Source organism: Canis lupus, chromosome 3 (genome assembly GCF_003254725.2).
Source record: "Canis lupus dingo isolate Sandy chromosome 3, ASM325472v2, whole genome shotgun sequence".
Taxonomy (NCBI): Eukaryota; Metazoa; Chordata; class Mammalia; order Carnivora; family Canidae; genus Canis; species Canis lupus.
Window position 1 is genome coordinate 30,223,953 of NC_064245.1, and position 16,048 is coordinate 30,240,000.

Genomic DNA, 16,048 nt, shown 5'->3' on the forward strand with positions numbered 1-16,048 from the left:
ACCCAAAAGCAGAAAAAAAAAAAAAAAAGTGATCCAAAAGTGAATTTTTGAAATCTAATTTTTCACCCCGACTATTCAATTAGATTTTAGGTTGAACAAAGAGTGAGTTTTTGAAGTCCACATGTGGTTCTAATTTACACAGAATTCATAATTTGCAAACTTCAACATGTTTGCTTGCGCACTCTCTCTCTCTCTCTCTCTCTCTCACACACACACACACACACACACACACACCACCTTCTCTCCCCTTCCCCTTATATATCGAATTTGATGTCTGGGTTCTGTGAACCTCTCCCTGCATTTCACTCTTTGTGGGTAAAGCAACTGGAAGTTTTTGGCTTCTAAGCAGGACAATACTTCCTGCTCAGAAACATGAGACCTTTAAGTGTTCAGAGGTGGCAGGAACAAAAAGTCATAGAAGAAACCGAGGAGGGATCCTGGCAGCAAGGACAGCAGAATCACCTCCTCAGTTCTGCAGACACAGGGCCCATGCCAAGACAGGCTTCCTGCTGCTCTAATCCTGTTCTGAGCCGCCAGAGGAGGGGGGCTGGCGTGGGGGCGAGTTTTGGACGGCACCCAGAGGGGACGAGTCGAGGTTCTTGTGTGTGTCTGATGTGGATAATGGTCCTCAAAACAATAGTAAGTCATGTTGCCTCACATGCCGATTATGATCTGTGTCTTTCACGTCCATCTTGGTGGGGACCCCAGAGTTGATAGCACATAAAAAGCAAATGAAAGTGATCACTTTTTAAAAACAGCAAAATGCAATAATATTTCCTACAAGACCACTGGCACAATCTTGCCTTATACAGATTTCTGTACTAGGGGGAAAAACTTAGATATGACAAAAGGGAAAAACTAGATTATGACAGTGTTGTTCTCAAACCAGCATTTACAAACAGGAAGGGGATAGAATGGAGGCTGAAGTAAAATAAGGTGACTGCCGGGCTCGTGTAAAGCCAGGCTCTTACCGTAATGCGGGATGATGGCCCAGGCCATGGCAGAGGCGTAGATGCCACCAATCATCCAGAACATGCAGAGCCAGCTCAGATGCTCACCACGCTTCTCTCGGGCCAGCACTTCAGCAAAGTAGGGGAACACAGTGGGAATGGCTCCCCCGATCCTGCCAAGAGGTACAGAGAACCCATGAAATCAAAGCCAGGACAGCTATGTGAGATGCACAGGGCAGAACCAAAGCAAGCTCTAACAACACATGCCCTCTATCTCAGCAGATCAAGGGATGTATATTCTCTATCATTTCATAACTTTAATATTATAATCTCTCTTTAATACAAGTTTCTCTCTCCAGAACCTGCAATTAAGTGATGTTACCAAAAGGTGGCAGTAGTGCCCTAGTCGTGTGGTTTATAGTGTTTTACCTTGCTTTAGAATCTGTTGGGTTTTCTGCTCAGTGTTGAATGTTCTACGTATTTGCAAAAATTACAGCATTGGGTACAATCTAGTAAATATTTTACTTTACACATTTTTAAGAAGAGATACCATGGTATGCCCTACTCATGACATGGTGACTCTGGTAAGAGCTTTAAACACTTGTGAGAGGCTGTCCGCAGTTGTGCTTCCTCTCTGCTACCCTGCAGCAGCTGGTCCTACAGCCCAATCTGGCTGCTGTGTTGATGGACACAGGCCCAACGGAGTTGCTTCTTAGACTGTTCTGGTTTCAACCCAGTAGATCTCATTGCTTCATGAGTACATGTGTATGCACACTGGTAGAATCAAATAAGGCGCTGCTGGTTTTGATACCGATAGAATGGAGCATGATGCCTTCTTCCAGTAGGGTAATTATGAGAGATGTTGATGAGTTCTGGAGAAATGACATGAACAGTGACTTTCATTCAGGTTAAGGGTTCTCCAGTGAGGGTCTATGGAATAAATATTTTGTTCATTCTAGGGAGCTGGGCCATAGATCTCATCCAAATTTCAAATAGGTCTTGATCCCCAAGTCTTAAAAACCACTGTCTCGAAAATTAGGAGAGTATGAGAAAACATTACTTACTATCATTCCAAACAGTATATGAATTCTTAAATATTTTTTGGAAAAATGTACAATATACATAAACTAGTTGCAGAGAAAACACTTTGCAATACAGTTTTAAAAATATGTGCCAATTCCTTTATGTTCAGATTTCTGTAAGGTAAATTGCTACTGACATTTCATATCAAGAAGTAAAATACGTATTTATCCAGTTAGCAATAACTGGCTTCGCAGAGGCTTTAATATGATAAAGAAGTATTGGCAGTGACCTTAGCAAATGAAATTTAGAGAAAGGCCTTTTCTGTAGCAAACTTGATGTACCAGTCGAATTGCAGGATTCATAATGTCATTTTGCATCAAATGATAGGTCAAAATATAGCACCACCTCATGCATTTGCCCCTGCTTAAAGTGATACAATGTTATTTATTGCTAGATATGTGCAGATCACCTAGGCCACTGCTTTTTTTTTTTTTTTTAGGCCATTGCTTTTTAATCTGCAGGCTATGAAATTCATCTAGTAGCTATAAACAGAATTTTAAAAATTAAACAGAGGTGGAAATAAGTACAACTCAAGTCATAAGGATAAATATGATTTCATAAAACTTTTGTCTTCTTTACTAACATTTATAATGTAAGGAGTTCATATGCATATGCATATATGTAGATATGTGTGTCTATATATACATTTATATATAAACAAATAAATATGTATGTAAATGTATATTGGATTGCAATGTGTTTCTTGGGGGAACTGCTAAAAAAAACTGCTTTTCAAAGTCTTGAAAAAATAGTGGTTTGAAGCATCTATATCTGTTTCCCTGCACCACGAACAGCAGTTCTACCTAAAATTCCTAGACTCCACGTGATTTCAGATGCAGCACATGTTGATTTGGCGCCATCACACTAGGGGCAGCCAACCAGTCCAAGTTCATCAAGCAGAAGCCCCACACAAGAAACAAATGCATGTGATGGGCAGTCAGAACTGGCTCTATAGCACACCATATCAGACTCTCCACTTGGCTTCTCAAGGACCAGAAACCATGGACAGCTACCTGAATTTTAAAATTCAACAAAGTTCTGAAGAAATTTAAAGTGGTTTTATTACAACACATAATTCTAATAGGAAATAAAATGGCCGTGCCATACATCAGTTAGTGTTACTGCTTTTTTCATTTGATGTGAAGAATCTGTTTCTCGGTACCATAAAGCCCCAGATCCCTAATCAAGGCCTTCACTTCTAAATGCAGAAAAAAAAGTCCCTGTTTTTAATGACTTTTCACATCCTAATTAATGTTTTGTCAGGATTCTGGACATTCCTTATGTAAGAGCTATAATACATTTCATGAAGGCACAATAGTATGAAAGATATGCCAGGCAACTAAGAACTGAGATAAATGTACTCTGGGGAGGCTAAAATGGCAAGTGGAAGACTGTAGACTTGGCCTTAAACAAATTATTGTTGCATAAGAGAATACCAACTTTTAGGGGCATATAAGCAATCCAGCTGGTTCTGATTCAATGCCTCTTTTACAAGGTGGTTATTTTTGCATGGATGTCTCACAATATCTGTTTGCAAAGCAGACTGCAAAGAACTCCAATATCAGTGAAGAATGAGTGGGGGAGTCTATTCAAATCCTTTCAAAGCTCTTCAGAAACAGAGACCTACAAAACAATGCAAGCATTCATATGTCTTATTGTGGGCTGTTGATCCATTTTAGGGAAAACATTACTCCTTGTGTTACTGTGATGAACTTTAAATCAAAAAAAAAAAAACATTACAGATGCCATAACATTGACTATTACTTGTTTCATCCTCTAGCAGAGGTCTTAAACATTGTTTACACTAGACTGAAGGCTCCTTGAACATGAGAACTATATCCCATTTATCTCTGAATTCCCATTACCTGGCCCACTGGACATCCACTAAGTGTTCCTCAAAAGAGCTGTATTTCTCTGCTGATGGAGGTGCCACTCCAAATGTACTAGAGTAAGTTGGTCTTTTTTTTTTTTAATTTAAAGATTTTATTTATTTATTTGAGAGACAGAGAGAGCACCTGAGTGGGAAGAGGGGCAGAGGGAGAAGCAGATTGCCCGTAGAGCAGGGACCCTGACTACGGGCTTCATCCCAGGACCCTGAGATCATGACCTGAGCCAAAGGCTAATCAACTGATCCACTCAGGTACCCCTGCAGTAATTTGTTCCAATGACCTAAACGTCTCCTGCAAATGAAAATATACATCTTATGTTCTGGATCAGTGTAATAAAAGAAGTCGTGGGTACTGGAATGGAAGTTCTGATAGCAAAAGAGCCCCCAAAGAGTTCTTGAAATTACTTTATGTCTGAGTTCCCATGGTCACCTCTTGACCAGGTGCCTAGGTGAAAAGAGTTCATTGAAATCCCATTAGAAACGACAAATACCCACCATTTGCTTCAACGTGGATAGAACTGGAGGGTATTATGCTGAAGTAAGTCAGTCAGAGAAGGACAAACATGATATGGTTCCATTCATTCAGGGAATATAAGAAATAGTGAAAGGGATTAAAGGGGAAAGGAGGGAAATGAGTGGGAAATAGAGAGGGAGACAGAACATGAGAGACTCCTAACTGGGAAATGAACAGCGGTAGTGGAAGGGGAGGTGGGTGGGGGGGATGGGGTGACTGGGTGACGGGAGCCGAGGTGGGGGGAATTGACAGGATGAGCACTGGGGGTTATACCATATGTTGGCAAATTAAACTCCAATAAAAAATATACAAAAAAAAAAGAGAGAAATCTTTGATTATAAGAAACTATGCAATCCTCTTGGGCACTCTAAGAACTTCTAAAATATCTTGGTACCTTTCAGAAAAGTGCTGCAGAATGTTATAATTATCAACAACAATAACAATTTAGGTAAGTTTTCATGTCTCATAATATGATTTAGTTCCTGTAAGTATCGAAGACAAGAAAACACTGTCCCCCAATTTTTAGTAAAAAAAAAAAAAAGAAAATTTCTCATTATTATTTTACATCAATAGTTCATTATTTTGTGTGAGGGACATGTTTCCTTATTTGTTTTATTGTATCAAGGTAAAATTTCTGAGAATACATGAAGTGATATGATAACAAATATTTGAACGGCAGTTCTCAAAGTCCCACGTATCAGTGGTTCTTAAACACAGTTGTGTTCTCCTCTCCCAACAGACATTTGGCAATGCCTGGGTACATTTTTAGCTGTCACAACTCAGGAAGTGCTACTAGCATATAGTAAGTGGAGGCCGGGGATGCTGCTAAAAATCCTAAAATACACAAGACAGCTCCTCACAACAAAGAATATCCATCCCAAAATATTAATAGTGCTGAGGTTGAGAAACTTAATAATGGAGACTTAATATGGAAAATATAACTTGTTTTATACTAAAAATCCATAACATAAGGCATGAAATGGTTATCTTTTATATTACCTGTTAGGTAATACATCTCTGAATCCAGTTAACATGGACACTTTTTTATTGTCCATTTTATAATGATCGGTCAGCTACTGTTGAAATTTTCTCAAGTTCACTTTTGATGGAACATTTACATAAATGAAGCAATCAGATCAGAGGGATTTGTAAAGAATTTTTCTCAGGATTAGATATTAAGTCTATTTCAGTAACTGTCAAAAGGGTCAAATTTTAGTTATATTTGGTAACAGGAGTCAAAGAGGGAATAATAACTGAAATCCACACTATATAGATAGAAGATCAGCCCGATTCAAAATGACTGGATTGATACGACTGAAATAGAACATAGATATCTGAAATCTCAAAGTTGAAGTCATTCTTCAGTAATATTAATGTGACATTTTTACAATTTAATTATAGAAATATAAAGAGACTAAAAAATGTATTAAAACACACTGTAGAATAAGTTGTGACCACTCTCCAGCCCCATTCTACATGTATGTGCACCCACATGTGCACGTGCACACACACACCAGGCCACCTCAAGAGGTCTACATATGACTCAATATAGTTGTCTGCTGAATAACATGAAACGTATTTATCCGCCTCAGTAATCTAAAGCAAATTCACAAGTGGAATATTGTGCAAGGCAAAGGGTGTGTCAGCTATACAGACACAAATTTTTCTCTATTGGGAACATGAGACACATAAGTTTAGGTCTGTTTAGCATAGCGGGATGAAAGAGAAGGCCAAATATTACCATCTGCACAAACTTCACAGCCACCTCTCATATTACTCATTACTCCAGTTCAGGTGGTGACTCTGGTGGATTATGTTTGTCCCTATACCTCACTGTACTGATTTATGCTGGCTATTGAGGCAAAGATAGGAAAGGATTCAGGGTTCTGCAATGAAAGAGGGAGGCTTTGGACAGAAAGAATTATTGTACTTGAAATGGCTTGAAATGTGACAGTTTAGAGAAGAAATTATGGAATGTCTAATGACTTCTTGTCCTGAGGAGGAATCTCCTGAGTATTTCTGTTCTGCTACAATTCCCTGGTAAGCATGTAACAAAGAATACTTTCATTTGAACTTATTTCACCATGTGATTGTCAAACAGTCTTTCACATCAATCTTCCATCTCTCATTTCCATGGGGAAGTGGGGCATTATACGAGGACAGAATTAAGAAGGAAGTTGAATGTGCGTTGTAAAGTCACGTGTTCTATACTGATAATAGGCAGAGGGCCAAGTCTACCCAGAGCTGACTCTGACAGCTTTTATTAAGATGGGTATTATGGGTTTATAAAAAGAACACTGAATGGTGTAGTCTATACTGGGAATCACAATTACAAAAAAAGTTGCATGAACATATCATTTTAGTCCTCACTCAGAATCAACAAAAAAGAAAATCAAGGACAATGAACTGCCGGGCAAATTGCATAGCAATTCAGAACCAATTCATTACATTTTAAATTGGACCCCGAAATAAACAATTAAAGTAGCAGTCCCAAAGAAGAACTTTTCAGTGACTTCCTTCTCAGAGAAGCAAACACGATCACAGAGGCTTAGACAAAAGGCCACAGATCTAATGGTCTCTGAATGGGCTGGGTTGGCACAGAAAATGATATTGCTGTATTGATTAGAAGGTACTTGTTCATGATGAGCACTCAAGGCAGAAATAGAAGAATACTTACTGGTAACTGAACCAATCATCAAATCAAGATGCAAATCTCCTATACCCAGTGGTAGTGCTAAAAGGATGTGTTGTTTGGGTAGCTTTAGTTTCCCACTGTCTGAAGCCACAGATTAAAAAATCATATTCTTTGATATGGGTAGTTGTTATTTTCCAATATTGTATAAACAATGGATAGAATAATAGGTAGAAACTTGACTATTTAAAAATACTGAGATGTAAATATACCATTTGGGTAAAAGTGTGTTTCTAAGAAAAGAGCTTCAATACAACTTCCCTAGCCCTTGTTTGCAATCAGGTTGGTGCCCTAAGCCCCCAAACCTATAGTATCCACAGCAGCACAGTATGCCACAGGAAAAAAGCATAGTCACAGATCAGGATTCTAATGCTGTCTTGAAAAAAAATTAATTGAGCTCTTGGGAGAGCTGGAAAAATGCATTCCCACAGCATCTAAATGGTGTCATGAGTAAAGATGGAGATGGTTGTTAAGACGGGTTGCAAGAAAAGATGACAAAAACCCATAGACTTTTCCAGCCTTGTGCTGTATGTATGTACTTATCCATTCCTCCACTCACCCTTTCACCAACCCACCATTTACCTAGTCATCTATTAGCTCCCATCCCCGCCCTCTCCAGCCAAACTCTGGGCGAGGCACATCATAGTTGCTGGAAGTCCAGGCATGAAGAACAGAAGTTCTTGCCCTTAAGAAGCTCACAGAGTCTTTTCTAAAGGGTGCATATGGCTAATTTTTCCACAATTATACATTGTAAGATCTTCTGCTTTGTAACTTCTCTCTTGGGATCAACAGCACCTTTGGCAAAGGGCATACTGGGAAATAAAGGGTGCCCCAAAGGTCAACCTTTCTGTTGGAAAATCTCATAAAAGGCATTGTCTTGGATAGTGCTTTTAATAGAAGTACCCTGTGAGCCACATGTATAACTTTAAATTTTCTAGAAAAGATACTAAGACACCGCAAAAAAACCTAAGTGATGTTAGTTTTAATACATATTCATTGAACTCAATATATTAAAATATTGTCATGTTAACATGTAATCAATATACAAATTATCAATGAGGTATTTTGCACTCTTTTGTATGTGCTAAATCTTTGAAACCAGTGTTAGGTATTTTGCACTTATAGGACATGTCAATCTGGCTACATTTCAAGTGCTTGGTAGCTGCATGCTGCCTATTGGACAATACAGGCCTAAGGAAACAATGACCTACTGTTTACAATTTGAGTTTGTGATTATTTCTGGATTAAAAATAATGTAGTCTGTTGCCTCATCTTTCATACTGAGGACCTATCCATCCTGATTCTCTGGGTCAGAAGCTTCCTGAATTGATCTGTTCAAAATGTTCCTTTAGTGCCTATCATGTATTGGGCATTGAAATTAATCTCTGTGAAATCAGAGATACTTCTCATTGGATCTGAGATAGCACAGCCTGGTGGTCTGAGCATGGGTTCTGGCACCAGGCTGTCTGTGTATGACTACAGAATTTATTATGTGACCTTGAACAGTTATCTAACCTCTCTGTGCCTCAGTTTCCTCATCTATTAAATAGGTAGAATAAAGAATAGCTTTATCTTTAAAGGGTCATCATGAGGTTTAGAGGAGTCAGTATCATCAGGTGCTTAGCATCTCTCAGGGCAAGCATATATAGGTGTTGGATAAAACATATTTTTAAAGTTTTGAAGATTTTGAAATGATTCTACATTTTTCAAATATGATAAGGAAGTAAAACATACCCTAAGAGAAAGACTACTTTGTTGTTTTTTTTTTTTAAGATTTTTAATTTATTTATTCATGAGAGGTGCAAAGAAAGATGCAGACACATAGGCAGAGAGAGAAGCAGGCTCCATGCAGGGAGTCTGATGTAAGACTCAATCCCAGGACCCCGGGATTATACCCTGAGCCAAAGGCAGATGCTCAACTGCTGAGTCACCGGTTGCCCAAGAAAGATTACTTTGAAGGGAGAACCTTATAGTTCAGAGTTAGACTAAAACTCAGAAGACCAGAGGGTCAATTCAACATTTGACTTAATCAATCTGTGCCTCTATCATAAAAAGCATAATGGGGCACCTGGGTGGCTCAGTCAGTCAAGCATCTGACTTTTGATCTCAGCTCAGGTCTTGATTTCACAGTCATGAGTTCAAGCCCCACATTAGGTTCCACAGTGGGCATGGATCCTACTTAGGAAAAAGAAAGACATAATATTTTTGCATACTTATTTATAAAAAATGTTGTGGGAATAAGAATGCTAAATATAAAACACTGAAGAATTCCAGTTAGCGGGGATCATTTCTGCAAAGCCTAGGTATTCTGGGTATAACGCAGTTAATAGAGGGATATGGCAAATACCCATGAAGCATGCATTTGTGAGACTCCATCTGCAGAGGGAGAAATGACTATTTGTTCACGATGATATCCTAGATACATAGAAATTTCATTTTAATTTCTGTTGCTGTTATATTTTTTTCCCCTGACCTTTATGCTTAGCAGTGCCAGGCCCTCGGTGAAAAGTTCCCGTCTCTGACATTGCCCAGCATCTGACGCATTATCATTCCCATAATTAACAGTGACTGGAAACAATTTAATTCTGGGGCAAATGAAAATGAATCAGTGGTGTCAACTCCATTTCCCATCTTTCTAATTTTCTATAACACAAGAGGAGAGGGAAGTGTCTGTTCCCTGGTGTGAGATTCACTTAGGAAAGTGAGAAACAGATTAATAATTGGTAATCCCCTATTCCTCACTCACAGTCGTCTCCAGCTGGAAAATCATTCTTTAGAAAATATTTACCGAATAAATATTTAAAGTCCCACAGAATACGGCAGCTGGATATATTTATGTTTCTAGCAAAATATACTCATGGCTTGGTGTGGGAAATTAAGAGGAAAGCACATTTAGAGGCAATGGAACCATAAACCCAGGTAGACCTCAGGCTAAATGAAGCCCTCCTTCGCAGTCTCCCTTATATGCAGAAAACAGGAATATGGCACAGCGCTGCTAAGGACGCTTCAGCAATGAAACAAGACAGAACAGCTGGAAACCTGTGGCATTTGCAGTAAAACTGACACAAAGGCATCTCAACCCTGGATTCAGAATGCAATTTACTTGCATGCAGAGTTGCTAGCTCAAAAGGACTCAGTTTTGACTTACATCCTAGCTGTGTCTTCCTGGATCCATCACTGAACCTTAATCTGCAAAATGAAGGCTCTGCCTGTGACCCAGAAATTCTCTTCCTCCTCTAAAATTCCTAGCGTGTGAAACTGGTAGAACATGAAGAGTCTATCAGTAACCATATCTACTCCAATTATGCATTCTGGAACTGGGAAATAATCACAGGATGGATTCAGGGGCCCATCGGACCCACTTTGAGATAGGTGTGAGCTACAACTCTATAATCACCCAACCTCCATGAACTCCTACATGGGTGGACCTCAGTGACATCTTGGGTCTCCTGGAATTGGTGTCAGTTCAGAGCCAGTGCCTGGTAAGCCCCCCAGAGTCTGTTTGACTCCTTTCCCCTCAGGGAAAGCATTGCTACCCTAGTAAAAGGATATAAATCCCTTGGGGGAAGGTTGAGTGGAATATTAATGGTATATAGTCTCAGTAGTGTACTGGGGTCTTTCTTCAAGTGACCCAGTCTCCCCTTCATTTGAGGTGTTCTGGATCTGCAAACTGGCTCAGGTCTGGGAATTCACTGATGCTCCGTGACTCTTTCATGGGCCTCATGACTTTTTATGATTCAAGTTAAACTTTCATTCACTTGACCTAGAATTTCTGCTTCTACAGATCAAGAAGACTTTAGCAAACTACCTATTTCACTTGTGGCAACACCACGATCAACTGGCCAATGCCAAACTCCACCACTGGCAGGACTTGTGTTCTTTGTGGTAACCAAACCTGCCTTGCTTTGAGCTGACAAGCCCCAGCCTCTTGGAATTTGCTATCTGGAGAAGGAGAGGAATAAACACATGAAAGGCAACTATTTGCAGGGAGGGCAGGTCTCAGGATGGGCCTCTCTGAGACCCTGAACTCCAAGGTCTCTGAGAGAAGAACCTTGGAAGCAGAAAAGACAGCAAGAGCAACACTCCTAAGAAACACATGGAGCATTGATGGCTCTGAGCACCAGAGGCCCGCGACAGAAAAATCCCAACACTCTGAAGCTTTATTTCCTTGGTCATTTAGTTTTACTTAATTTAAAACCTGATCAGATGGAGCTCCTAACTAAAGCAGAAAAAAACAAGATCTCTGGAGAAAGCAGAGTCTTCACTGAGATGACGCAGAGATTCAGAGACAGGGTGTCCAAATGGAACTCTAGAGAAAAGCCCTCTATCAAGGAGGTAGTGGCTCACATGTTATATACAGGTGACATGCCTGCAAACTCAGCTGAGGAGAAAGAAAGATAACTTTCTTTGTTTTCCTTAATAACTTCATTTCTCAGGCCCCCTCAGGGGCTGGATCCCACAAAACTCTGGTTGTTTTGCTGCCAGGGATCCCATTCAGCCCCACCCCAAGCCAAGGGAATCTTCATTTCTTCTCACAAAAGAAGAATCAGGCTAACAGACACATGAAAAAATCCTCAACATCACCCATCATCAGGGAAATACAAGTCCAAACCACAATGAAATACCACCTTACACCAGTCAGAATGACTAAAATCAAACAACAGATGTTGGTGAGGGTGCAGAGAAAGGGGAACCGTCTTACACTGTTGATGGGAACTGGTGCAGCTACTCTGGAAAATAGTATGGAGCTTCCTCAAAAAGTTAGAAATAGAGCTATCCTATGACCCAGCAACTGCACTACTGGGTATTTACCCAAAGGATACAAAAATAGTGATTCAAAGGGACACATGCACCCCAATGTTTATAGCATCAACAACAGCCAAATTATGGAAAGAGCCCAAATATCCATCTATTTATGAATGGATAAGGAAGATGTGGTATATACATACAATGGAGTATTACTCAGCCATGAAAAATGAAATATTGCCATTTGAAATGACATGGATGGAACTAGAGTATATTATGCTAAAATAAAATAAAACAAAAATAAATAAAAATAAAAACAAAACAAAAAACAAAAGAAGAATCAGCCTGGAAAGCCTGAATGACTCTCCCAGGGTCCCCAGTAAAGGGCACGGGTAAGGTGGACTGGGATTTCTGGACTCTCAATCCTGTGCCAACTTGGCAAAGGCACAGCGCATTAACCTCTGCTATCACGATTTATGGAGCCTAGCTGAGTTAGCAATACAACAGCCTGTGCTTTGCCAGGTAAATTCTGTTATTTAGAAGTCAGCATCACTGAGGTATAGGCTAAAGAATGATTTGTCTGCAACAGGGAGGAGGATGATGATATCATGAATAGGCCAGGCAGTCCCCACTTCTGTCCTGCCCTTGAATTAACTTCCAGACAGTCCATTAGTTCGGAGCATCCTGCAACCACCATAATGGCCCTTTTCTCTGTAGTCAATTGGGTTGACCACATCACAATCCAGAACTGGTGATTAAAACTGCCATAAGAATTTGACCACAGTCAGGTACTTTTGAATCTGTGGATATCAGTGAAATTTCCTTGATAAGATTGTAAATGGAAGGACAGGAAAGCTCAGAACTCAGGCCGTTAGCCTTTTCCTGACAGGCTAGTGGTATTATGTAGGTAAGAGAAAGCAAAAGGAAGCCTTGGCCTTTCCTGGTGGCAAGAATGTCTTATCCTGTGGACCCTGAGAAGGTCCTTTAACAAAGAGGCCCAAACAACACACGTTCTTCCTCCGGTACCCGAATTTGCCCAGCATTAGGTCTGCTGCAGCCACTTGAATCCATGATCCAAATTACCTCCCGTGTATTTCGCCAGTCTCGCACAGCCCTTTGAGCACCAAGGGAAAGCTTCCTTTCTCCATCATTCATTACAAAGCAAATGATTGATTTTGATCATTTTTTTCCCCAGGTAAAAAGTATTTTTACATTTTCCCAAAGTTTCTGACCTTCCTGGTTTATTGGAATGGTCTACTAGAATATCTCCACTCTAAGGAAAGCTCCTGATTTCTGCGACTCAGTCACATATTTGCCAAGTGCCCACTGTTTGTGGAATATGAATTCCATATGAAGGGCTATAATAAAAAGATGAGAAAGCACATCAGAAAAAAATCTGTGGACAGTCCACCAATCTCAGTATGCACATACATCTTGTGGCATAAAATGAAATAAAGTTTTCAAAAAATATATATATTTTAAAGATTTTATTTATTTATTCATGAGAGACACAGAGAGAGAGAGGCAGAGGGAGAAGCAGGCTCCACACAGGGAGCCTGATGCAGGACTCGATCCCAAATCCTGGGATCAGGCCCTGGGCCGAAGGCAGACGCTCAACAGCTGAGCCACCCAGGCATCCTTCAAAAAATGTTTTGAATGAATTATAAAAGTGATCCATTAGTTTGCATGCGGGAATCTTTGTACCCTTAAAGTAATCAGACTATACAGTCTTTCTCCACGATGCCTTAGATTCCCTTTAACCTTAGTTCTGATTTTAAAGTACTACCACAGGGATCCCTAGGTGGTGCAGCGGTTTAGCGCCTGCCTTTGGCCCAGGGCGCGATCCTGGAGACCCGGGATCGAGTCCCACGTCGGGCTCCCGGTGCATGGAGCCTGCTTCTCCCTCTGCCTGTGTCTCTGCCTCTCTCTCTCTCTCTCTCTGTGTGTGTGTGTGTGTGTGTGATTATCATAAATAAATAAAAATTAAAAAAAAAGTACTACCACATATAATTAAGGAAGGCATGTTGTAGTTCTCTGACCTTTCCTTCTGGCAAAACTGTGTTTTGCTATGTGAATACCACTCTCAGCAATCACACCTGATATGCTTCTCAAATTCATAACCCAGGATTGTTTCCTTTCCTTTCTTTATGTATTTACTTTTATGTTATATTATTCCTATAGATTCATCTCATGATACCTCAGAAAGAACATCTCTAATGAAAAGAAAGTTCTCAAACACAAATTTTATATTTTTACTAATTTTTTCCTTATCAAAGCAGAGTATCTTGAACTCTCCTAATTAAGCTATTGGATTTTCCTCAGCGATGGATTCATTTAGTATAGTAACAGGTGCTTCAAGCTCTTTGCAGACAATGACTATAGCATTGGCTATATACAGCAGTCCTCTGTTTTCTGCAGTTCTGCTTTCCCGAGTTTCAGTTCCTGTGGTTTCAATTCTCTCCTGTCAATTGTGGTCCAGAAGCAGATGATCCTCCTTCTAAGTCAATATCAGAAGGTCAGTAATAACCTAACACTACGTCACTATGCCTATGTCATTCATCTCATGTCATCTCATCACATAAGCATTTTATCATCACCCATCATCACAAGGAGTGAGTATAGTACAGTAGGATATTTTGAGAGAGACCGCACTCACATAACTTTCATTACATTATATTTTTATAATTGTCCTATTTTATTATTAGTTATTGTTGATATCTTACTGTGCCTAATTTATAAATCAAACTTTTTCATAGGTATGTATACATAGGAAAAAGCGTAGTTTATATAGGGCTCGGTACTATCTACAGTTTCAGGCATCAACTGGGGGTTTTGGAATACATCCCCTGTAGATAAGGGGGAGGGGAGTATGGTACTATTCCATTTACATGGCCAATGGCACAACTTCTGTTAATTCAACAAAAATCAGGAACTTACAAAAAAGAACATATTACATCTCAAGAAGTAGGCTTCCTACCAAGTTAAATATGTTGTCAACATAGATCAATAAAATAACATTTCTTGAGACACACTCATCCTGGATTTAAGAGCAAGCTTGGATAGTTTGAACCTTTACTAGCCCATAATAGGTAGGACTAGGGCTATTTCTTGCTTAAATTAAATTTTCAGAAGAAAAATACATTTATGAATGCCTTCTGCCATAGAAACAAGATTCCACTTAAAATAAAACCCATTTCCTAGAAGTATAATACTGCAAGAATCAGCCCCAAGAATACAGACGTGTGTTCCGTCTTCTGGATAATTTTATCTCTAAGAGCCAGCATTGCAGTTTCTAAGGCCAACATGAAGGTAGGGGAAGAAGTGTGTTAAGAGGTAATTTCTCAGGAGTGAGGTCCTCTAGAGTGGAGAAGAACATGGACAGTCATGAAGAATAAATACATTACTGTGAAATATGAAGGAAAAAAACCTTACCCGAATCCAGAAAGTAAACGACAGAAGAGAAAGAACCCATAACCTTGGACAAACGAAGAGAGGAAGGCGAAGAATCCGTTGATAGACATGCAAATCAGAAGAGACTGCTTTCTTCCTATTTTGTCCGCCAGTCCTCCCCAGAAGAAAGCCCCTGCCATCATCCCCAGGTACACTATGCTGCCTGCAACACACAGGAGACAAAGAAACATATTAGAGACTGGGAGTAAATGACACATGTAAGAACAAATGAATAAGAGACTAAATACATTTCAGCATTTTGCGTGGGGGAAAAATACATTCCTCAATATATACGAATCACCTTTCAAGTTGGAAAATAAGCTCCGTGGGTCACCTTTAGCTGTCATGACCAATGATAAAGGCAAAAAGACAAAACAGTGACATTCTTTTTAAGTTCATGAGAATGGTACACGGTGGGCAGGCACAAGGAGTCTCCACACAGGACAATCCTGGAGTTTGACTCATGCGCATGTTGCTTTCGGTCCAAATGCCCAGCTTAGCACATGACAAGGCCACGTGACAAGATGGGAGACTGAGTCAAGGGCTCCCTGGTCAAAACAGATCCCCCAGCTTGTTTCAAATCTCTGCCTATAGCAGATGACTAGGCCAAGGCTGGACTCCTAGGGACTCTCTAGAGGATTCCACAGGTTCTTTCTCTCTAGTGTCTTCTAAAAGCCCTGGCCCTTCCTTGGGAAGCAAAGGGAAGCTAGGGAAGGCGGGTTTAG

The 16,048-nt window shown here is 40.0% G+C and overlaps 1 protein-coding gene across 1 annotated transcript in view; it reads right to left on the bottom strand.

Moving 5' to 3' along the window:
- The window catches only part of SV2C (synaptic vesicle glycoprotein 2C), a 207,706-nt gene that overhangs the window by 88,798 nt on the left and 102,860 nt on the right, over nucleotides 1–16,048 (bottom strand). The window contains exons 3-4 of the mRNA XM_049108368.1: nucleotides 15,306–15,486; nucleotides 972–1,123 (exon numbers count right to left, since the gene is read on the bottom strand). Of these exons, the coding sequence (XP_048964325.1) occupies nucleotides 972–1,123; nucleotides 15,306–15,486 (333 nt within the window). The remainder of the gene's footprint in view (nucleotides 1–971; nucleotides 1,124–15,305; nucleotides 15,487–16,048) is intronic.